This window comes from Kogia breviceps, chromosome X, assembly GCF_026419965.1.
Source record: "Kogia breviceps isolate mKogBre1 chromosome X, mKogBre1 haplotype 1, whole genome shotgun sequence".
Lineage (NCBI taxonomy): Eukaryota > Metazoa > Chordata > Mammalia > Artiodactyla > Physeteridae > Kogia > Kogia breviceps.
The window spans coordinates 31,535,916-31,561,189 of record NC_081330.1 but is presented as its reverse complement, the minus strand read 5'-3'; the positions used below and the strand labels follow the sequence as shown (position 1 = coordinate 31,561,189).

Here is a 25,274-nt window from a genome sequence, read left to right as displayed (position 1 = left end):
CCTCTTCTGTCTCAATGTTTGTCCTCGTGGGTTTACAGCTTAGTGTATTCCTATGCTATCATTTTAGTGGATTCCACGTGGATTTAATTCTCAAACTAAAAGTATGAATTAAAACTTTTCCACTTGTATATTTTTCTTTCTGTTATGATTCCACCTATCAGTGCTAAAAATGTATTCCAATCAATCACACAACAAATCTCAAGTAGATATATACCTGAGTAGGACAGAGGTAGAGACTCCATAGTCTATCCTTTTAAAATAACATAGACAACCAGAATTATCAGTTCACAAGCAGAAAGTTGATATCTGGGTGATCCAAATCCTATTCTCTAGAAAGTACGCTAAACCTCCTGCCAAAGTGAAAAAGTCACTTCTCAGAAAAACTCTTTGAGACAATACCTCAAAAACAAATTGACTCTTAATTCTGATGCTTTTTGATTTACCAGTAACAGATATAATTCTTAATAAAAATAGAAGAAACAAGTATCATTTTTTAAAATTACAAACCTGCGCTGGTGGTACTTGCAATGGATTGTTATCCAAAATTATTACTTGTAAATGATGCAGCTTCCTGTAACAAACTGGAATTTCGGTCACTTTATTACAAGAGAAATCCAGCTTGACTAAGGGAAGATCTCCTAATTCTGTTCAGGAATAAAAAATAATTAAATTAAATTCTACATAGGTACTCTCTTATTCACGTGAGTAAGAACAGTGAGCATCTTACCATCTGGCAATACATGAAGATTATTTCTTCTTATATTTAGCTCTCTAAGTGATTGTAATTTTCCCATTTGTTGGGGAAGAACCTGAATCTCATTGCAGCTAATATCCTAAGGAAAACAAGAAAATAAAATTATAACCCACTAACAGAGAAATAGAGATGTACTTCAACTTTTAAATTAAAGCACATAGCTAATAGCTAGTAAAAGTCACCTCTAATGTCATTTCTCTAAACATTGATTATCAGGCAGATTTCCATTTACATTACATCGTGAAATCAACCCAGCACAGTTAACATAAATTTTTCTGTGCAAAAATGTAAGGTTACAACTTAGTACTACATAAGTCAGCCTTTTGAAAATCTCAACTAAAGACCACTCTTACCAACTAAAAACAGAAGTAAGGATGATCCAGGTGCTCTTCATTCATAGGTAAAAATGAAAGACAACTATCAATCATTGTGATAATTTGTCAATTATAGTAGTTGTTTTGAGATACTTGGTTGGGCAGAAGCTGAGAAAGTCAAGGATTTACAGATGTGAGCTGAAGAACCAAAGACCATGGTCAGAATCGATTTAACTAAACCTATTTCTCAAAGGGATACAAAACATGAAGGATTACAAGCTCAAAATTTTGTGGCTCACGTCATAACCAAAAGGCATTCTAGGAGATCTAATCAGAAATGTCTCAGGGTTAAGTTAAAATGCAAACCCCAATTTAAAGGTAAACAATACCACCTTTCCATTATAAGAGGATAAAGGCACAGCTTAAGTTATTTACCTGTGGTCCCTCTCCCTCCCCTTTCTTACTATCACATCAAAAAAAAAAGGGAAGAAAAATCTGCAACAAGATCTCAGGCAGCAGTCATTCCAGACACACTGCAAATGAAATTCGTGTTGTACTGCAACTGCCCCCAATTTCCAACTTTCTGGAACTGACATTAGCTTGGAGGGAGAAGAGTGGCACATACATATATTGTTTTATCAAAAGTAAAAAAGGCAGGAGGGTAAATTCAAAAGAAGATAAAGAATATTAAATAATATCTAATCATCTAACCCACAGATGATTTAAAAATGTATCCTACATACTTCTTTCAAACTATATCTAAGGCATCTTCATTCAACAACAAATATTTATCAAATACAAACTATTTGTTAGGCACTGTTGTGGGTGCTGGGGACACATCAATGAATAAAACAAACAAAAGTTCCTGCCTTCATAGCTCCTTATGGAACTTGCATTCTAACAAGGGGAGTAGATTATACAATATGCTAGAAGGTGATAAGTGCTATGGAAGAAAAAAACAGAGCAGGGTAAAGGAAAATGGCAGTAACTAGTAATAGTGGGGAGGGATATTAACAATTTAGATTGTTTCATGAAGAAGCTGATAATTTGAGCAATATTATCAGAGGTGAGAGTATGAGCCATGCCAATACATAAGAAAGGAATATTCCAGACAGAAGGAACAATAAGTGTAAAGGTTCTTAGGCAAAGCATGCGTGACATGTACTAAGAACAGTAAGGAATCCCATGTAGCTAGAGGGAAGTGGGCAAGGGGAAGGCTAGGATGGAGGGAGGGGTAAGACTTCGGCTTTTACTCAGAGGCATGGGCAGGTACCAGAAACTTTTAAACAGAGGTATGACAGGATCTGACTTATGTTTTGACAGGATCACCTTAGCTGTTGTGTTGAAGATAGGCTATTGTCCAAATGATGGATAATAAAATTTTGGGAAAATGTCCATTAAAGCAAATACTATGGCTTCCTCCTGAAGGTGCCTAATACTGAGGATTTCCATACAAAAAAATCATAGGTAGCTGCCACTTCCCAGAAGAAATAAACCCAGGCACAGGATACTGACCCACTCACCAATGGGTACTCTACAAAATACTGTGCTGGGGATTGAAGGCCTGAGAGTATTTCCTAGATCTAATGACAGAACTTCACTATAGCTGGCTACCACACTCTTATGGAATAGTGTCCTGGGAAAACATTCCAATGACAGGTAATACCCACAAATTCATTGTGTGATTTAAAATTGTCAATTAGCCAGCCTAATGCAACCTACCCACCATTACTAATTTTGAGAGTTTAAAGCACAATAATTTTATAGTGCCTACTAAAATAATGGTTAATATTTTTTCACATTCTATTTAAATAAAAATACTACACTAAATCTAAAAATCCTAACTATTTTTGAAATTTCATTTATCCAAAAACTATCTCATGTAATACAAATTAGAACATAGGGCCAAAAACTGAATGAAAAAGAAATTACAGAGCCACAGAATCTTAAAGTACAATATATATATTAAATCTTTAAAAACGTTAACAGTGTGCAGGGCAAAGAAAGTAATGGGTCCCTTGTAATATGAATTTGTTAGATCACATCTGGCATCTTCTGTTCATTTGTGAATGTAACATTAAAAGAGACCTTAATGAAAGGGAGCATTTTCAGTATAGACATAGCTAAAAATAAAAAGTAATAAAGAATAGAAATATAGAAAATATGAAAAGGAATAAAATAAAGATGTTTAAGCTACAGAAAAACAGGTCTTAGAGTTTGGTAAAATGGAGAGCAGACATAAAACAGATTACAAATATCCAAAGGGAAGAAAAGTTGTCATTATCTATACTTCTTCACATGGTAGTCCCAGGACCAATGGATAAAAGTGATAGGGGCATGTATCTTAATTCAAAATAAGAAAGATAACAAAGTTCTGCAAAAGAGAATTAGGGCTGCCTCAGATACACACACACAAATATTTGTCCACCACTGAACATATACAACTAGATGTGTCAGGGATTCCTGCGTTAGGAAGTGGTTATATCTGATCACTTATAAGATCTCTTACGATATTAAAATTCTGTGGTTCTACAACATAACAAGACTAAGTTCAAGGAAGTTTCTTTGCATTACAATTGCGCATGTATGTATTCGCTAATGAATTTTAAAAAAAAACATTCCTGAAATTTCTGTTCCTTACATTGTATTTGCACATTAACTTCCCATTATAAAACTGTACATAAATTCCTCAAGAAAACTTTTGGCCCTCCACACATTAAAAAGTCATATTTATGAACACTTTTTAAAAGAATCTATGTATTGGGAAAGCATTACTCAAGATAAAACAGAAAATAAACAGCATGGTATATTGTATGAGGTAGAAGTAACAGAAAAATGTGAAAACAGCTCAGTGCTTTGAAGATTTGATTATGTTTCTCTCAAAGTTCAATGTCCTTTAATACCTACAATGGTACATTCAAAGTAATTACTTTAAATTATTCCTATATTTCTATAATCAATTATATCAATTTCTATAATCAATTATATAAATGGCCTCTTTCCATTTATCTTGTTTCCATTTATCTTGGTGTCATAAAATCACACAAGGATATAGGAGAGGAAGGTCATTTTATTAATTCTACTGTTTGTAGGCATTGTACTCTCCTCTCTCTGATGCTTTCATAGAAGCCCTGTAAAACCTTAAAAAAAACCCACCTTATCTCTTCCTGGTCTACGACCTTTACTGTCCACAAGATGGATAGACAAATGCCTATTTGTTTGAAAGCATTTAAGACTTGTAATCAAGCCTTCTAACCTCACTAGGACTGAGGAACAACCAGGCTTTTATTGTAGCTGTGAGCTAAAATCAGACATAAGCAATGGTTATCTCAAAATTTCACTAAAGTGAACTTAGGCATATACCAAGTTATTTTTTTTTTAATTACAGTGAAATTCCATAAAGGAATCAATCTTTGGAAATATAAAGGTATGTATTATGCATATTATATACAATTGATGCAACTATTTTACTCACCAATTCCATTAAATCTTTTAACTTCCCGATTTCTTCTGGAATGGATACCAGTTTATTATTACTGAGGACCAAAACTTTAAGGGGAAGATCAAATAGGTATTTTGGCAATGTTGATAAAAGATTTCGACTGAAAAGAATAAGAAAGTCTCATTATGAGAAATATGTCTGAAACTTGACATGTTATGTTGAAAAAGAACAAATCACCTCAAAAGTAAATAAATTTTCACTAAATAGTAACTATCATTTAATGAGTGCTTACTTTGTAACAGGCTAAAACCTTTACATGCACTATTTCACTTAATCCTCATAGTAACCCCACAAGACTATTATCTCCATTATACAAGTAAAAATAAAGGTTAAAATTGCTTAAGTGACTTGCCCAGGCACAACAGACTGCAAAGCCTGTGCTGTTACCTATGATATTGTCCTACACACAAGCCCTCAAAACCTAGAATCATTCTTCTGAGCTAGAAATTGCTAGAACCTTGCTCTCTGGCATAATTTCACTATATTCAATACCTCTACACCTCTAGGGAAATGCTCCAAGGATAAATTTGCATGTGCTGTGTTCAAATTTATGAAAGAATTAATAGAATTATATCTTTAAAAACATGTAGTAACCCTAACCCATTCGCTTTTGTTTTGGGTTTATGGTAGAACAGTCTACTAGCACCTTTATCTCAGCTCAAAGTTGATACAACATTCCTGTCTCTGTGCATACATTTAAATATAAGGACAACTAACATTTATTGAGTGCTTACTATGCGGCAGGCCATGTTCAGAGCACCTCACATGAATTAACTTGACTAACCCTCAAAACAACCTACTTTAGGAAGATAGACACTATCATGATGCCCATTTTACAGCTGAAGAAAAAGTCTGAAAGAGATTAAGTAAACGGCTAAAAGTCACAGAGCTGGTAAGTGGGAGAGTCAGGATTCAAATCCAGGCAATTTGGCTCCGGGTCCCTTACCCTCAAACTAATTTTGGTCAAATTTACATGCCAATGCAGACTGACCCAAACAATCCCTGCTGTAGACTAATTGTTTGTGTCCTCCCCATTCAAAACTGTAATGTTGAAACCTAATCCCCAATGTGATGGTATTTGGAGGTGGGGCCTTAGGGAGGTGGATCAGTGGCCTTAGAAAGAGATCTCAGAGAGCTCCCTTGCTCTTTACGCCATGTGAGGACTCAGCTAGAAGCCAGCCATCTATATGAACCAGGAAGCAAGTCTTCTCCAGACACGAATCTGCTGGCACTTTGAACTTGAACTTCCCAGCCCCCAGAACTGTGAAAAATAAATTTCTGTTGTTTATAAGCCACCTAGTCTATGGTATTCTGTGACAGCACCATGAGAATGGACTAAGACAATAATCCTACTACCAAAATATATAAAGTGCATCATTATATTTACATACTACCAACCATTCATTAGCAATTTGCTATTATTTTTCCTGCTTTTCAAAGTGATATTTATAGACTTGTACCTAGCATTTTGTTAACATGCAGAGCAACAAAAGCCCAATGTTACCCCACTGGGGGAACTTCAAGACCTTTCACCTCATTTTATGCCTACAGAGGGCGTCCAGAAACACTAGACTAGCTTTAATCACATGCCACAGACTTTAATAAAAAAGGATAATGCCCCAAGACCAGCAATCCTAGCCAGACTGGTGGAATGTCAAATATACCAGGTGCTTGTCACAACCCTTGAACTTTAAGGATCAAGTAGGATCCTTGGGAAAGTGGTCTTAGAGCACACAAGGATCTTCCTGAGGATTCCACTGAAAAGGAGAGTAGAACCCAGGAAGAAAGAAAGAGCTAAAAAATTATCTTACAAGTTTCTCAAGATCTTTTCACCAAAATAAAAACTAAACAGGAAAAAGAATGGCACATACAAAATCATTCTAATCTCCCTCAGACAACAAAGTTTAAAAATTGGCTTCTTGGGTTTCCCTGGTGGCGCAGTGGTTGAAAGTCCGCCTGCCGATGCAGGGGACATGGGTTCGTGCCCCGATCCGGGAAGATCCTACAGGCTGCGGAGCAGCTGGGCCCGTGAGCCATGGCCACTGAGCCTGTGCGTCCGGAGCCTGTGCTCCACAACGGGAGAGGCCACAACAGTGAGAGGCCCGCGTACCACAAAAAAAAAAAAAATAGGCTTCTTTTCTTCCCTTAAGAAGCAGGTTTACCAAGTTAGCAGTCAGCTTTCCATTTCTTTATACATAGCTAATAAGTCATCAATCTTCACTTTTTTGCCACATGTTTTAGAGAGAGTCAAAGGAAGTCAGTCACTAGAACAAATGTTATTTTAATACAGTGTGTTCAAAAATTTCTCCGACTGTAAACAAAAACCAGGAGTCAACTTTTAGAGATCAAAACGGGAAAGAATCGCAGAAAGTTTTAGCAGAACTATTCTGATATACCATACATGTTAACATAGAAATGCAATTCAATTTTGACAAATCACTTTTTCCATAAAAGAACAAAATAAAACAAAGACAAAAAACTTAAAAATACCTCACTTTCCTCAAACCTTTCCCAAGCGAGGCCAAGGAGATTATGTACCCAATTAGAGAAAGGAACAATCCAAATGACCAACCTCTATGAAAGGAAATTCCTCTCACACATTTTAAGGTGTAAAATGGTTTCAGTTAAAGTATTATATTCAGTTATAGTATGTACTGACAGGTTACACCACTGGGGGAGACATAAATAATATATCACAGAGAGAAAGAAATGCTATTATTTATGTATATTAATTATATTTACTATTTCCCTATATGAGAATTTAGACAAGTAACTTTGTTAAGGAGGGGGGAAGAAATTATTCCTTATAACTAGAAACATAAAAGAAAAATAAGAAAAAGATTCTAAAGTTAAGTCACAATATACCAATTTCCATTCAATGTCACTCATTTGATAGGGCAATTTTTTCTTATACTTATTCAATATTCACTCTATTATAAACATAGGGTAATAGCTAAGAATGAGAGTTCTATAGCCATACTGCTGCTTTGATTTGAATCTTGGCTCTACCACTTGCAATATATATAATTTTGGGCAAATAGTTAACCTCTCTCTGTGCTTCAGTTTCCTCATCTGCAGTGCAGGGATAATAACCACGTATCTCAAAATGCTGTTGTGAAGTTAAGATGAGGTAATATGGGTAAAGTATTTGTAACACTGCTTGGCACACAGTAAGCACTTATTATTAACATCAATTACCTACTTCCTAACCTTCCAATACTCCCATGCCAATCTATCCATCCTTGAAGTAGCAACAAGAAGTCATGAGAATGAAAAATATAAATCAAGAACTGTTTCTTTATAATGTTCCACTTTAACTGAGGATGCATATAAATAAATCTGTGTTGTGGTGCTATGATTTCAGTAAAATATTTCTGATCTAAAGCCTTGCTACTCAAAGTGATCTAAGGACCAGCAGGCATGGGTATTACCAGGGAGTTGTTAGAAATGCTGGTCCCACTGCAGACCTATGGAATCAGAATCTTCATCTGATTCCTGTGCACAGTAAAGTTTGAGGAGCACTGCTGTCAAGAACAAGACCAAAAGCCTATAATGTGGATATATAAAAAATACAGATAAGATACTCCTGAGATATAGGTTACATAGCCAAACCAAATATATTCCTTTTCAACTAAAAAGAATCAGAACTGTAATAAAAAACAAAATCTACCCCCCCAAAATTGTTTCCTTACCTAATATTAAGGTATGTTAACATCTGTAGGTTTTTAATGGCTTCAGGAATGGTTTTGATGCAATTATGATATAAATTTAACGTTTCAAGAGGTGCAAATAACCAGACATCAGAAGGAATTTCTGTAAAACGATTTCTTGAAAGATCTGAAAAATAAAAGTAATGTTTGAGTGTCAAACATACACCTGTATTTATGGAATTAACAGAACTATTTTCACACTTGCTGAATCACTTAGAATCCAAGCAACTATTTTAAATACTGACCTCATGGAAAGTCTGTTCATTAACAAACCGTACTTTATATACTTCACTATTTTTAAACATTATCTTTTAAAGTATCAGTGAGGAATTCTCTCTGATATTTAAAAACACGAAAAAAACCTCCCCTGATCCCACATCAGCCTCCATCCACCTCTGCCTCCTTTATAGCCAAACTTACATAAATCTACAACATAACTGTCTTACTTACCATGGACTTCTCAACCCACTGTAATTTGCTTTCTATTCATTCTCATGCTCACCAAGGTCACCAACAGCCTCCATTATCAACCACCAGTCAACCATCTGGAAATATTTCTCTTTCCTTGGCTTGGAAGACTACATTTCTGGATCATTTCCTATTATCTCCCTGGCTACTTAGTCTCTTGCTAGATTCTTCTCTACCCATACTGTGAATGTTAGTGTTCCTAAGGGCTGTGACATAAGGTACTCTTTCCTTAAGATATATACTCTATTAGGTGATTTTATCCAAAACCGGGGTTAGTATTCATATACTGACAAATTTCAAATTAAATATATGTTTGAACACCTATGTTCTAATCTTTAGGACTTCCTCTGGATATCTCTCAGGCACCTCAAACTCTCCAAATGTAAAATCGGAACTGAAGATCTTCTTCCACATATCGTTTCTCTCATCTTAGGTAATGTCACCAACATCCTCCTCACGAGCTGCTCAAACCAGAAACTTGTTCGCCCTTGATTCCTTCCTCTCCTAAATTATTCCAGGTACACACAAATATACTTCTATTCATTTAAGTTTTCATAAAAATAAAATCATGGAATTATAACAATTATACCTCTATTGACAGTTTATTTGTTAAATGAAATTTTGAAAAATATTTAGGATATCATGTGGCAGGTTGAAAAAAATACCCTAAAAAAGTTTATCAGCCAAAGTACTATTGACCTTTTGGGCTGTATAACTATTTGTTGTATGAGGCTATCCTGGGCATGGTAGGATATTTAGCAGCATCCCTGACAACTACCTACTAGATGCTAGTAACACCCTCTAGTCATGAAAGCCAAAAAATGTCCCCTGGAGTACAAACCCTCCTACCCCTGTTGAGAACCACTGCCAGAACAACTATCAAATTAGCTATCTTACAGTAGGAATATACTTTGCTTACACAACTTCATATACATATTTGGTTAAAAACATAAGACTATCATTCACCTCTGTCAAGAAGAACATCTACAGTGTATTTTAGCCCATGTACCTCACTTAGCATCTGGTATGCCCTCATAAGAACAGCTTCCTACCAACACTCAACTTCCTCACTCTGAGAGATGAGACCTACATATTTAGCAGTATAATAAATTCCCTATTCAGAATATTAATATACATGTTTTAATATGTTTTAATGTATGTGTGTATACACACACACCTAATGCAAAATTTCATAATTGGCTAAAGAAAACTTTAGTTATGATTTTATAATATAAAGATAAATTTGGATTCTTCTTCCTCCCACCATAAGATTCTGAATAACTAAATAAAAGGATAGACAGAATTATTAGAAACCAAATTCTGAACTTTCATTTTCCTGGCTCACCTCCTCTGAGCAGGCAAGCATCGTGCAGTTCTATTTAGGGGGAAAAATTAAGTCTTTTTTTTTTTTTTTTAGTTTAGAATGTTTCTTCTACATTTCACTTTTACTTCTTAATCTTATAACTTCAGACTCCTGGGAGTTGGGCTTCCCTGGTGGTGCAGTGGTTAAGAATCCGCCTGCCAATGCAGGGGACACAGGTTCGAGCCCTGGTCCAGGAAGATCCCACATGCTGTGGAGCAACTAAGCCTGTGTGCGACAACTACTGAGCCTGCAAGCCACAACCACTGAAGCCCGCGCACTTAGAGCCCATGCTCCACAATAAGAGAAGCCACCACAATAAGCCCGCACACTGCAACAAAGAGTAGCACCCACTCACCGCAATGAGAGAAAGCCCATGTGCAGCAATGAAGACCAAACACAACCAAAAAAAAGAATCCTGGGAGTTGCAAGTTGAAAATTACTGATTACAGTTAATTTGAAATACTAAAAACAAAATTATGCCCAGTTTGTTAATCTGTATATCTAGTAAGTACTCATAAATAATACACTGGTCCTAGAAACAGATGATGGTAGCTTGCATTGAGATTGCAAGAATAGGGATTTTTAAAAGTAGAATTTGAAACATATTTGATATTAGTACTTCCAAGTATTGGGCAAGTGATTGTTTATGTGGGATAAATAAGAGGTAGTAATCGAGGATGGCACCCAGAATTCTGGCCTAGGCAACTAAATGATGCTACTTAATAGAAGAGTGAGAAGTGGAACAGGATTTTTGTTCTTGTTTTGGCTGGTAGGGTTTTCTGTTGTTTTTTGAAACAGAAGTTAGAATCAAGGGTTCAATTTTATATTTGTACAAACTGAGATAACTGAAAAATATCCCACAGGGGACTGTGAAGTGGACAGTTAATCAGATCATTCTGGATCTCAGACATGAGGTCTGGGATGGATATATTAAACAGAAAGTTGTGGGAATATGGTTAGTACTCTAAAATCATAGAAGTGGAAGACATCACCTAAAATCAGAGTATTGAGTCAGAAAGAAAGTTCAAGACTGGGCCATCCAGAAAACCAAGATGTACAAGTTGAGCAGAAAAAAAACAACAAGCAGAGAAGACTGAAAATAATAGTCAAGAGAAAACACAAGAACCACCACAATTAAGAGAGTGTTCAAAGAAGTAATCAGAGAAAAAGCCAACATATCAGTATTAATAATTTAAATAATATCAGGATATTATTTTAATAATTTATATATTATTGTATGATGCTTCATGTTCTTTCCCCTCCCAAAACAAGATTATTTAGTTAAATTACAACATAGCTACAATCCTGAAGCCTGTGGAACAAAAACCACATTCACAGAAAGACAGACAAGATGAAAAGGCAGAGGGCTATGTACCAGATGAAGGAACAAGATAAAAACCCAGAAAAACAACTAAATGAAGTGGAGATAGGCAACCTTCCAGAAAAAGAATTCAGAATAACGATAGTGAAGATGACCCAGGACCTTGGAAAAAGAATGAAGGCAAAGATTGAGAAGATGCAAGAAATGTTTAACAAAGACCTACAAGAATTAAAGAACAAACAAACAGAGAGGAACAATAAAATAACTGAAATGAAAAATACACTAGAAGGAATCAATAGCAGAATAACTGAGGCAGAAGAACGGATAACTGACCTAGAAGACACAATGGTGGAATTCACTGCTGTGGAACAGAATAAAGAAAAAAGAATGAAAAGAACTGAAGACAACCTAAGAGACCTCTGGTACAACATTAAACACAGCAACATTTGCACTACAGGGATCCCAGAAGGAGAAGAGAGAGAGAAAGGACCCAACAAAATATTTGAAGAGATTATAGTTGACAACTTTCCTAACATGGGAAAGGAAATAGTCACCCAATTCCAGGAAGTGCAGAGAGAACCATACAGGAGAAACCCAAGGAGAAACATGCCAAGACACATAGTAATCAAATTGGCAAAAATTAAAGACAAAGAAAAATTATTGAAAGCAGCAAGGGAAAAATGACAAATAACATACAAGGGAACTCCCATAAGGTTTAACAGCTGATTTCTCAGCAGAAACTCTACAAGCCAGAAGGGAGTGGCATGATATGCTTAAAGTGATGAAAGGGAAGAACCTACAACCAAGATTACTCTACCTGGCAAGGATCTCATTCAGATTCGATAGAGAAATCAAAAGCTTTAGAGATAAGCAAAAGCTAAGGGAATTCAACACCACCAAACCAGCTCTACAACAAATGCTAAAGGAACTTCTCTAAGTGGGAAACACAAGAGAAGAAAGGGACCTACAAAAACAAACCCAAAACAATTAAGAAAATGGTAACAGGAATATACATATCGATAAGTACCTTAAACGTGAATGGATTAAATGCTACAACCAAAAGACACAGGCTTGCTGAACAGATACAAAAACAAGACCCACATATATGCTGTCTACAAGAGACCCACTTCAGACCTAGGAATACATACTGACTGAAAGTGAGGGAATGGAAAATGATATTCCATGCAAATGGAAATCAAAAGAAAGCTGGAGTAGCAATACTCATATCAGATAAAATAGACTTACAAATAAAGAATGCTACAAGAGACAAGGAAGGACGCTATATAACAATCAAAGGATCAATCCAAGAAGAAGATATAACAATTATAAATATATATGCACCCAACATAGGAGCACCTCAATATATAAGGCAACAGCTAACAGCTCTAAAAGAGGAAATCGACAGTAACACAACAATAGTGGGGGACTTTAACACCTCACTTACACCAAAGGACAGATCATCCAAAAAGAAAATTACTAAGGAAACACAAGCTTTAAATGACATAATAGACCAGATAGATTTAATTAATATTTATAGGACATTCCATCCAAAAACAGCAGATTGCACTTTCTTCTGAAGTGCACACGGAACATTCTCCAGGATAGATCACATCTTGGGTCACAAATCAAGCCTCAGTAAATTTAAGAAAATTGAAATCATATCAAGCATCTTTTCTGACCACAATGTTATGAGATTAGAGATCAGTTACAGGGAGAAAAACGTTAAAAAACACAAACACATGGAGGCTAAACAATACGTTTACTAAATAACCAAGAGATCACTGAAAATATCAAAGAGGAAATCAAAAAATATCTAGACACAAATGACAATGAAAACACGATGATCCAAAACCTATGGGATGCAGCAAAAGCAGTTCCAAAAGGGAAGTTTATAGCAATACAATTCTACCTCAAGAAACAAGAAAATCTCAAATAAACAATCTAACCTTATGTACTAAAGGAACTAGAGGAAGAAAAACAAACAAAACCCAAAGTTAGTAGAAGGAAAGAAATCATAAAGATCAGAGCAGAAATAAATGAAATAGAAACAGAAAACAATAGCAAAGATCAATAAAACTAAAAGCTGGTCCATTGAGAAGATAAACAAAATTGATAAACCATTAGCCAGACTCATCAAGAAAAAGAGGGAGAGGATGCAAATCAATAAAATTAGAGCTGAAAAAGGAGAAGTTACAACAGACAACACAGAAATACAAAGCATCCTAAGAGACTACTACAAGCAACTCTATGCCAATAAAATGGGCAATCTGGAAGAAATGGACAACTTCTTAGAAAGGTATAGCCTTCCAAGACTGAACCAGGAAGAAATAGAAAATATGAACAGACCAATCACAAGTAATGAAATTGAAACTGTGATTAAAAATCTGCCAACAAACAAAAGTCCAGGACCAGATGGCATCACAGGTGAATTCTATCAAACATTTAGAAAAGAGCTAACACCCATCCTTCTCAAACTCTTCCTAAAAACTTCAGAGGAAGGAACACTCCCACACTCATTTTACGAGGCCACCATCACCCTGATACCAAAACCAGACAAAGATACTACAAAAAAAGAATTATAGACCAATATCATTCATGAATATAGATGCAAAAATCCTCAATAAAATACTAGCAAACAGAATCCAACAACACATTAAAAGGATCATACACCATGATCAAGTGGGATTTATCCCAGGGATGCAAGGATTCTTCAATATACACAAATCAATCAACGTGATACACCGTATTAACAAATTGAAGAATAAAAACCATATGATCATCTCAATAGATGTAGAAAAAGCTTTTGACAAAATTCAACACCCATTTGTGATAAAAAACTCTTCAGAAAGTAAGCATAGAGGGAACCTACCTCAACATAATAAAGGCCATATATGACAAACCCACAGCAAACATCGTTCTCAATGGTGAAAAACTGAAAGCATTTCCTCTAAGATCAGGAACAAGACAAAGATGTCCACTCTCACCACTATTATTCAACATAGTTTTGGAACTCCTAGCCAAGGCAATCAGAGAAAAAAAAAGAAATAAAAGGAATACAATTTGTAAGAGAAGTAAAACTGTCACTGTTTGCAGATGACATGATATTATACATAGAGAATCCTAAAGATGTCCCCAGAACACTACTAGAGCTAATCGATGAATTTGGTAAAGTTGCAGGATACAAAATTAATGCACAGAAATCTCTTGCATTCCTATACACTAATGATGAAAAATCTGAAACAGAAATTAAGGAAACACTCCCATTTACCATTGCAACAAAAAGAATAAAATACCTAGGAATAAACCTACCTAAGGAGGTAAAAGACCTGTACTCAGAAAATTATAAGACACTGATGAAAGAAATTAAAGATGATACAAACAAATGGAGAGATATACTATGTTCTTGGATTGGAAGAATCAATATTGTGAAAATGACTATACTGCCCAAAGCAATCTACAGATTCAATGCAATCCCTATCAAATTACCAATAGCATTTTTTATAGAACTAGAACAAAAAATCTTAAAATCTGCATGGAGACACAAAAGACCTCGAATAGCAAAAGCAGTCTTGAGGGGAAAAAACGGAGCTGAAGGAATCAGACTCCCTGACTTCAGACTACACTACAAAGCTATAGTAATCAAGATAATATGGTACTGGCACAAAAAAAGAAATATAGATCAATGGAACAGGATAGAAAGCCCAGAGATAAACCCACACACCTACGGTCAACTAATCTATGGCAAAGGAGGCAAGGATATACAATGGAGAAAAGACAGTCTCTTCGATAAGTGGTGCTGGGAAAACTGGACAGCTACATGTTAAAAAATGAAATTAGAACATTCCCTAATGCCATACACAAAAATAAACTCAAAATAGATAAAAAACCTAAATGTAAGGCCAGACACTATCAATCTCTTAGAGGAAAACATAGGAAGAACACTCTTTGACATAAATCACAGCAAGATCTTTTTTGATCCACCTCCTAGAGTAATGGAAATAAAAACAAAAATAAACAAATGGGACCTAATGAAACTTAAAAGCTTTTGCACAGCAAAGGAAACTACAAACCAGATGAAAAGACAACCCTCAGAATGGGAGAAAATATTTGCAAATGAATCGACAGACAAAGGATTAATCTCCAAAATATATAAACAGCTCATGCAGCTCAGTATTAAAAAAACAAACAACCCAATCCAAAAGTAGGCAGAAGACCTAAATAGACATTTCTCCAAAGAAGACATACAGATGGCCAAGAAGCACATGAAAAGCTGCTCAACATCACTAATCATTAGAGAAATGCAAATCAAAACTACAATGAAATATCACCTCACACCAGTTAGAATGGGCATCATCAGAAAATCTACAAACAACAAATGCTGGAGAGGGTGTGGAGAAAAGGGAACCCTCTTGCACTGTTGGTGGGAATGTAAATTGATACAGCCACTATGGAGAACAGTATGGAGGTTCCTTAAAAAACTAAAAATAGAATTATCATATGACCCTATAATCCCACTACTCGGCATATACCCAGGGAAAACCATAATTCAGAAAGATACATGCACCCCAATACTCATTGCAGCACTATTTACAATAGCCAGGACATGGAAGCAATCTAAATGCCCATCGACAGACAAATGGATAAAGAAGATGTGGTACATATATACAATGGACTATTACTCAGCCATAAAAAGGAACGAAATTGGGTCCTTTGTAGAGACGTGGATGAATCTGGAGAGTGTCATACAGAGCGAAGTAAGTCAGAAAGAGAAAAACAACTATCGTACATTAACGCATATTTGTGGAACCTAGAAAATGGTACAGATGAACTGGTTTGCAAGCCAGAAACAGAGACACAGATGTAGAGAACAAATGTATGGACACCAAGGGGGGAAAGTGGTGGGGGGTGGGGTGGGGTGGGGTGATGAATTGGGAGATCGGGATTGACATGTATACACTGATGTGTATAAAATAGATAACTAATAAGAACCTACTGTATAAAAAAATTTAAAAAAATAATAATATGGTTAGTTCCCTTAGGGAATTTAATTAAATTCATAAACTATTTTCCGAATGAGCTAATATATTTATTTAGTAAATACCACTTAAAATTACAGTTAATTATTACTCTAATTTAATTGAGTAAAGCATAATAAAGTTAAAATTAAAACTGAAGCCATTACCAAGCCTCTAATTAAGGAAATCTTGTTCTAGGCTTTTCCAGATTTTAAATATGTATAAACATCTTTTCTAAGAATTAGGTAAACAGAAAAAGAGTGCCAAAAGAAAAATACAACCATAGAGGCAAAGATAGGCAATAACACAAAACTGTATTTTAATTTCTTGATCTCACAGTAACAGCATCTCATATTTTCCTTCAAAAAAGTGAAAATTAACTTTTACATAGATATAATGGATAAAATTTAAACTCTGATTAAAATTTTTATCTTGTGATGTACAATTAAACCACAAGGAAGTTTTTATAACATTAAAAATCATTTAATGAACACGTGCACTGGGGCAACTAGAATAACATGACTAAAAAAGAACATATTCATACTCAAGAAGTACATGCTAAATTGGTATTTTATTTAATATGGTTCCATCTAAAGATGGAAAACAAACTGTTAATTTATTCCTTATGAGGAGATTAATTTCACAACAGCTTTAAAGTCTGCCTTCTTAGGAGACAAGTAGAACTTGGGAAAAGACTATTATAAAGATGTTTCACCTTTCCCACACACACAGAAAAGGAAATTAAAATTTGCTCCTTATCTTCCTGCAGTAAGCTGAATGGTGGCCCTCAAAGGTATCAGGTCCTAATTCCTGGAACCTGTGAATGTTGGCTTATAGGGTAAAAATTTTTGCAGATAAAATTAAGTATCCTGCAATGGAGATTATCCTGCATCACCCAGCTGGGCCCTAAATGCCATCACATGTATCTTTATAGGAGTAAGACAGAGGGAAATGAGACAGACGCATTGAGGAAAAAGCCATGTGAAGATGGAGGCAGACATTGGAGTGATGTGGCTTAGGAATGCCAGCAGTCACCAGAAGCTGGAAGAGGCAAGGAATGGATTCTCTGCTAGAGCCTCCAGAGGATTTACGGTCCTGCTGAAACCCTGATTTTAGTTTCAAAACACTTATTTTGGACTTCTGGTCTCAAGAACTATAAGAGAATAAATTTCTGTTGTTTCAAACCACCAAGTTTGTAGTCACTAGTTACAGCAGCCACAGAAAACAAACAGATTTCTCAAAAATCAGAATTAATGACAGAATGCCTGCAAAAAAATTTTTAATTAAACAGTTGTACTTGTTTTTCTTAAACAGTAAGGTGATATCTGTTAGTATCCTTGAGGATAAGTGCCTTTATAACCACTGAACTATTTTTCTTTTGTCTTGGTTTTTATTATAAAATCATATCAAGCAGTATTGGCAATAACTCAACAGTAGACAGACTGCTGTGTACTGTTTCCTGCCTCCTTCAAATCGCTCCTTGTAAAACTGCTGGGAGCCTGTTAGACGTTAATAGATCATTTTAAATAATCTGATCTAAATTATGTTCTGTATCACTCTTGAGCTTCAGAGGTCAAAGAAGCTAGAGAAGGGAAGAGAGGAGTCAGATGGAATGGAAATCTGTTTGCTGTCTCCCAAGCTGCAACCACAAGAGCCACAGATGGGTCCATCTGTCACCCAGTGCATTTCTTGGCCCACCGGCTAGCATTTCTGCCAAGATATAGAAAATGACCTTCAGAAAGTATACTATTATACTGCACTAATTATAGTTTTATTTTACTCAGTGTTCAAAAGGCTGTATGACTTTTGTCACATATTGTTAAAATGAACTAAGATACATGAGTCTTCTCTGGGTGATAATTAATAATATAGACTGCTATAGTCCCTCTTATTTCAAAAAAATGCCAGATTATGTTTGAAAATCTGTCACATTTTCACCTATGGAAAACTTCTAACAATGATGTGTGTTTTAGAAAACACTCATCATTAACAGAGATAGAGAATTTTCTGCTTAAAGAAACATGACAGTTAAGTAGAGAAATAATTTGAAGTCAGAACTTTAAATTCACATCAACAATAACCTAAGTGGAACTGAAGCAACTGTCTCATGTGTGCGCGTGCACGCGCACACACGCGCCCTCCACATATGCTAGGTCAGAAGGCTATAGGCTTTGCATAATCATTTCTAATCCTCATAACAACCTTATGAGGTAGCCACTATTCCTCATTATACATATGAATCAAAGACATATTGAATGGCATGACTAATGTTTAAAAACTAGTAATAACTGACAGCAGAGGGGTTCCAAACTCAGATATGACTTCGAAGTCCATGTTCTATGTGTGCTTTTCCACTCCTCCAACACACTATTGTGACTTCCTGTCCCAGATTTCAAATATTCTGTTCCACTGGAACCACAAGGCAGGGTCAGAGAAATTCTAAATCTCGTAACTACATTCATATCCTAGATTTCTTCTTGCAAAAAGAAACAGAACATATATCTTACTTCAAGTCCCAATTTTTAGTTAAGAAAATAATGAACACCATTATAAAGCGCTCAGCTGTTCCCAATTTACCATTTCAGAACTGTTTAGTCTGAGCCAAAACATAGCTTTCTTGGCTCCTTAAAGAATGGACCCTTATTAATTTTTCAATATTTTAACCAACTCAATAAACAAAGATTAAAGAAAATTAAAAAGTAAAGGAGTTTCTTCAAAAGATTTGTAACATTTTATAGGCTGAGTACCTGTCAAGAACTCTAAAGGATCCTAGACTTTAGCCTACTTGTCAGCCAACAAGCTAGCCTACCACAGTTGAATGGAGGCTGCAGAAGGCATGAGACTCCTATGTGTCAGAGGACTTTATTACTCACAGCACGGCAAGTGGCATGAGCAGCAAGTCTGTATCAGTTCCTCTTGCCCCCCAAATCTCACAGGGGCAACATATATGGGTATAGATGGATACCTGCACATACAATACATCACATTAAAGGAGAGGAAGTCTAAGCTGAGGGAACCCAAATCTTTTATAATAGACAGTACACATGCCTGCACTTTGTTCAAAGGGAGACATTATTTTACTGGATAATAAGCATGATTGTCCTTTCTTCCAAAAAGTAGTCCTGAACAAAGGGCAGTTAGTGCCTCACTCGCAAGATATGTAGAAACATGAGACCCATGGAAAATTACCTCCCAAGGTGTACATTCCTTATTGACCAAGGATCAGAAGTTGCAGCCTCACCACAGAAAATACACAAGGTAAAATAATTAAATATCATAAGCATCAAATTCTCTGTGGTTCTGCCCTTAGAGTCTGGGACAGAGGCAGGCAAATCCTGATTCTCACCTTCCAAGTCTCATTCTTATTTCTCAGGCAGCATCCTGACTTGACTCATAGGCTGTGCTGCTCATACAAAATTCCATTAAGCACCATGAATTAGGTACTATGTGTTAGGGTAGGTTAAAAGCCAGTCAGACACCAACTCTAAGCAATCCCAATTATTGTTCCACCCTAGCACCAAATATTATCGGCTCAGATAATAACACTTCAGTGAAAGGAACTATGCAAAAAAAAAATCACCCCCACTTAGTTCAACTAAAAGTGTGAATTTTTACAAAGCTGTTGTGATGGGACCAATACTTCATAATGCTTGGGGTGTATCTCACAGTTTACAGAAGTCCTACAGACTGAAAAATGAGGTATAACTGTTATTTAGTAGATGAGCACTAGACTGTATCTGAACTATATTCTAATTCTACTGATGATTACCTATAAAAGATTGCCAAAATCACTTAATTACTACTCATTATCTCAGAGCTACTGAAAATGAGTAAATATTCTGTAGCAACCTAAAATCCTTAGAGGAAGTAAGCAAAAGAAATGACAGGAATATTATCAATTTGTACCTAATGATATATAATGTTCATAAAGATATAAAATAAAATGATGGAAATTGACTATTATATTCAGTTCTTATTACATGGAAAATATATGCTAGAATTATTTCTTTAGGAGAGTACATAAAATCAACTAACTAAAATACTTATTTCCTAACATGAAAATGAAAAAAATTTTCTGTGCTCTTCAGTAATTGATATTACTCAAATGTGAGCAGTCACAGCACGTAAAATCTGATTAATATGCTCTCAAATACTAATGCTTCCTTATCTACTTTTCCATCTAAAAGAAGTGTTAGGACTAGTAACAAAAGCAACAAGAAAACAGGAGGCACCACAGCTGTCTGTCAATGCAAGAATGGAGAGTGTCTTTGAAGTATTAAACTCTGATGTTGGAACCTGATGGGAAATGACAACCCCATGGCTCTGGCATCTGCTTTCAACAGATGCCCTCAGCAAAGACAGGTGATTTCTTGATTCAGTATTCCCTAGAAGGGTATTGTGCTGTCATTCAGGACAAGATAATGAAAAATCAGTCTATAATATTAAAGCCTTGTTGAACGAGTAAGATGTACAGCTCAAGAATTTCTAAGCTACTCCATGATGTTAAAATATTAACCATAAGTACAGTGGAGAGGAAAAAAAGTATGAAGTAGATATTAGAAAAAGTGAAGAAAAAAATGCTTTAAAGCCAACTGTTATGAAAAACAATAACAAGCAGACCTTAGTGACCTGCAGCACCCAATAATGGAAGGCTCCTTTTGAGCACAGGCACTTTGAGAAGCAAGGGGGCAAACAAAAACAGATGCTGCAAGGAGAAACCACAGCTGCTAACCAGAGGGTAGATTATATGCATGCTCAGTGAGAAAAGGACTGTGAGTCATACAACTATTAAGCCACGTGGAAGGACAAGACTTTATTTTTTTTTAAGAGGGGAGGGGCAACTTTATCCACAGTTGTCTGTAGGAAATTCTACAAAGTGTTTCAATTTCACCAAGAAATAATGCAGTATAATGACATTCAAACATCAAAGTGATGTTTGAGAATGACACTATATTTCCACCCCTATAAAATTTATTAGACTATAAATTTGGCAGTTTGAATTCATGTAGTATTATTTATTAAGTGGTTCTTGAAAAACTTTTATTTTCAAAAGACAAATGTTAGAGCCTCATCACATAACTTTTACTAAAATAAATTCCAGATGGAAGAAAAAGATAAACATGAAAAATGAATCATAAAAAACTAGCAAAACATTCTAGTGAATAGTCACTCAATTCTAGAATGAGGGATGGACTTTCAAAGCATCAAATAAAGAAATAATTCACAAATGAAAAGATTTCTAGATTTAGCTACATAAAAAGGAAAACTGCAGTCTATCAAAAAGCAAAATGATAACAACAACTCATAGATAAAGCCTAGCCCAAGGATATAAACAGATTCAAAAATGAAAATTATCAATGACCAAGATGTATATGAAAATATATTCAACCTCACTGTTAATCAAAAGAACTGTAAAGAATAAGACACTATAATTCACCCATCAAATTTAAAAGTTTTCAAAGATATTACTAAATGTTGGCAAGGCTAGTTTTAATTGGGCACTTCCCCATACACCGCTGATGGAAATTCAAAATGAGGTAACCAGTCTAGAAGGAAATTTGGCAATATGAATCAAGAGCCTTAAAAATGTTCATACCAATTGATCCAAGAATTCAATCTCTAGCAATTTTTAAAACCAAATAAAGATGCATAAAAAACGATGTACATTTCAGTTATTTAATAGAGTAGAAAATTAGAAACAACTTCAATGTCCAACAATAGGTAAAGGCTAAATAAAATACAGTATACCCTCCAAGTGAAATATCCAGCAACCTTTAAAAATGATGTTATAGACTTGATTCCTTAATATGGAAATAAGAATGCTCAGAGGGTAAAACTAGAACACTCAAAATATTAAACTATATACACAGTATGAGCCAACTGTTTCCTTTTAAAATGTACATTTTATACACTCAGTATATACACATACAAAGACCTACAGGTATGTACAAGGTGATGAGTGTGGGGGTATGAAGGAAATACACCAAAATGTTAATGTTTACTCAAGGTTGGTAGAATAAGGAGTGTTTTGTATTTTCTTCTTTATGCATTTAATATTCTAAATTTTCTACAATAAGCAAGCATGCTTCTGTTATAAGAAAACACTATTAATATTATAGTACTTTAAAAGTATTATATTTCAGTATGTAAACTGAATTCTAACCATATATATTTCATTCATAAAAATGATGTATCCAGACAGCTATAGGCTAATTATAAGTTGGTATTATATACAATTATTTTGTTTTTATGGGGCACAACTTGGTCTGCTACCAAACATCTATCACTGTGCTATCATGTTTTATTGCTATTCCAATATTATATGTCATAATTTTAAAAATGCAAATTACTATGAAAGTATGCACGTTTTAATGTCAAAAATCATGCTTTCATGTAAATTATTTTCATAAAGCAAACCTCCAAAACCATACAATTTGAATTGTTATAATTAGTCTGATAATGAAGTAAGCAATAACAAAACATGTCACCTTGACCATCTCTAAGATATCTGAACTGATGCATGATTAATCTAACGTTGATTTACTTTCTGCCTAGGTCAATGTCAACTAGTCACTGAAAATCAAATGGATCTGTTTGTACAGTAGGCCCTCCTTATCTATAGATGGGGAATCCACAGATATGGAGGGCCAATTGTACTAGGCCATTTTACATAAGGGACTTGAGCATCTGTGGATTTTGGTATTCGCTGGGATCCTAGAATCAATCCCCCATGGATACTGAGGGACAAGCATACAGTATACTTTTTATTTGCATTAATTATGATACCTTAGTACATTTCTACTGCATGAGAAATGAAAGTCTAATGTAACATAAGAACAGTCTATGTCAAACTAACTTCCCAAGATAACTCTTGTAGGCTTTGGATTCCAAAACAAAAGCAGTCCTGGAGGAGGGTAAAAAAAAAAACAAAAAACAAAAACAAAACAAAACAAAAACCCCAAGGGCTTCCCTGGTGGCGCAGTGGTTGGGAGTCCGCCTGCTGATGCAGGGGATATGGGTTCATGCCCCGGTCCGGGAAGATCCCACATGCTGCGGAGCGGCTAGGCCCATGAGCTGTGGCCGCTGGGCCTGCGCATACGGAACCTGTGCTCCGCAACGGGAGAGGCCACAGCAGTGAGAGGCCCGCGTACCGCCAAAAAAAAAAAAAAAAGACTACAAACAATAAATGCTGGAGAGGGTGTGGAGAAAAGGGAACCCTCTTGCACTGTTGCTGGTAATGTAAATTGGTACAACCACTAGGGAGAACAGTATGGAGGTTCCTTAAAAAACTACAAATAGAACTACCATATGACCCCGCAATCCCACTACTAGGCATATACCCTGAAAAAACCATAATTCAAAAAGAGTCATGTACCACAATGTTCATTGCAGCTCTATTTACGATAGCCAGGACATGGAAGCAACCTAAGTGTCCATCAACAGATGAATGGATAAAGAAGATGTGGCACATATATACAATGGAAGATTACTCAGCCATAAAAAGAAATGAAACTGAGTTATTTGTAATGAGGTGGATAGACCTGGAGTCTGTCATACAGAGTGAAGTAAGTCAGAAGGAGAAAAACAAATACCGTATGCTAACACATATATATGGAATCTAAGAAAAAAAATGTCATGAAGAGATTAGTGGTAGGACGGGAATAAAACAGACCTACTAGAGCATGGACTTGAGGATATGGGGAGGGGGAAGGGTAAGCTGTGACGATGTGAGAGAGTGGCAGGGACATATACACACTACCAAATGTAAATTAGATAGCTAGTGGGAAGCTGCCGCATAGCACAGGGAGTTCACCTCTGTGCTTTGTGACCACCTAGAGGGGTGGGATAGGAAGGGTGGGAGGGAGGGTGACGCAAGAGGGAAGAGATATGGGAACATATGTATATGTATAACTGATTCACTTTGTTGTAAAGGAGAAATTAACACACTATTGTAAAACAGTTATACTCAAATAAAGATGTTAAAAATAAATAAATAAATAAAGCAGGTCAGAAAGAGAAAAAAAAAAAAAAAACCCAAGTGCAAGCTACTATGCTAAACAAAACTAACTGATTCACCTTTGATGTATCCAGATTAAGACAAATTTTACAGCCGGTGTACTGTGCCCCTTAAAAAAATGCTGTATTTACAGAGCAAGGATCATCCTTACTTGAGCTATTTAACAAGGCACTAAATATTGGATGCTGAAATTAAAAAGCAAGTTACAGTGAACGAATTACAAAGAAATGACAAATTCCACAAACCAGGCCAAAGAAAACCCCATTAGTATATCTTAAATGTTCAAGTGGCTCCTACACAGCAGCACATTGGCAGCTACCAATAAGACCAAATGGATTCAGACAGTTTATTACTAACACAGACAGAGAAAGCATGATCTGTATGGTGTCAGTTCCCCATGTCCCTCGTCCTACAGGACAAAACCAAACTGGAGGGAAGGACCAAATAACAGACAACATGCACAGAGGGTTGCTCTGTCATGGAGGAGCCAACTCTAGACTGCAGCTTTGCAATTTTATACTCACAACTGTATCTGAAAGAATGTCCCATGTCTCACCAGAATGAGGGAAGGAGATAATAAACTGCCTTGAGGCAGTCTCCCACAAGATAGGGAGGTGGACACAAAATGACCTTATGTCATCTATCTTGCCATGTACCAGGGAGGATCAGAGAGTCTTTCCCCAAGATTTGAGTCAGATTGTGGTTCAGCCTTGCATATGTGGACTATGTGGAGATGTGCAAGATCACCAAGATACCATGGCAAAGCCATTCCTCTAGTTTATAGTCACACAAATAGAATAAGAAGTTAGT

At 35.7% G+C, this 25,274-nt stretch overlaps 1 protein-coding gene across 3 annotated transcripts in view; it reads right to left on the bottom strand.

Moving 5' to 3' along the window:
* The window catches only part of LRCH2 (leucine rich repeats and calponin homology domain containing 2), a 94,679-nt gene that overhangs the window by 52,950 nt on the left and 16,455 nt on the right, over positions 1–25,274 (bottom strand). For all 3 annotated transcript variants that reach the window (XM_067024018.1, XM_059049662.2, XM_067024017.1), the window contains exons 2-5: positions 8,263–8,407; positions 4,544–4,670; positions 728–833; positions 508–644 (exon numbers count right to left, since the gene is read on the bottom strand). In XM_067024018.1, coding sequence (XP_066880119.1) covers positions 508–644; positions 728–833; positions 4,544–4,670; positions 8,263–8,407 — 515 coding nt within the window. The remainder of the gene's footprint in view (positions 1–507; positions 645–727; positions 834–4,543; positions 4,671–8,262; positions 8,408–25,274) is intronic.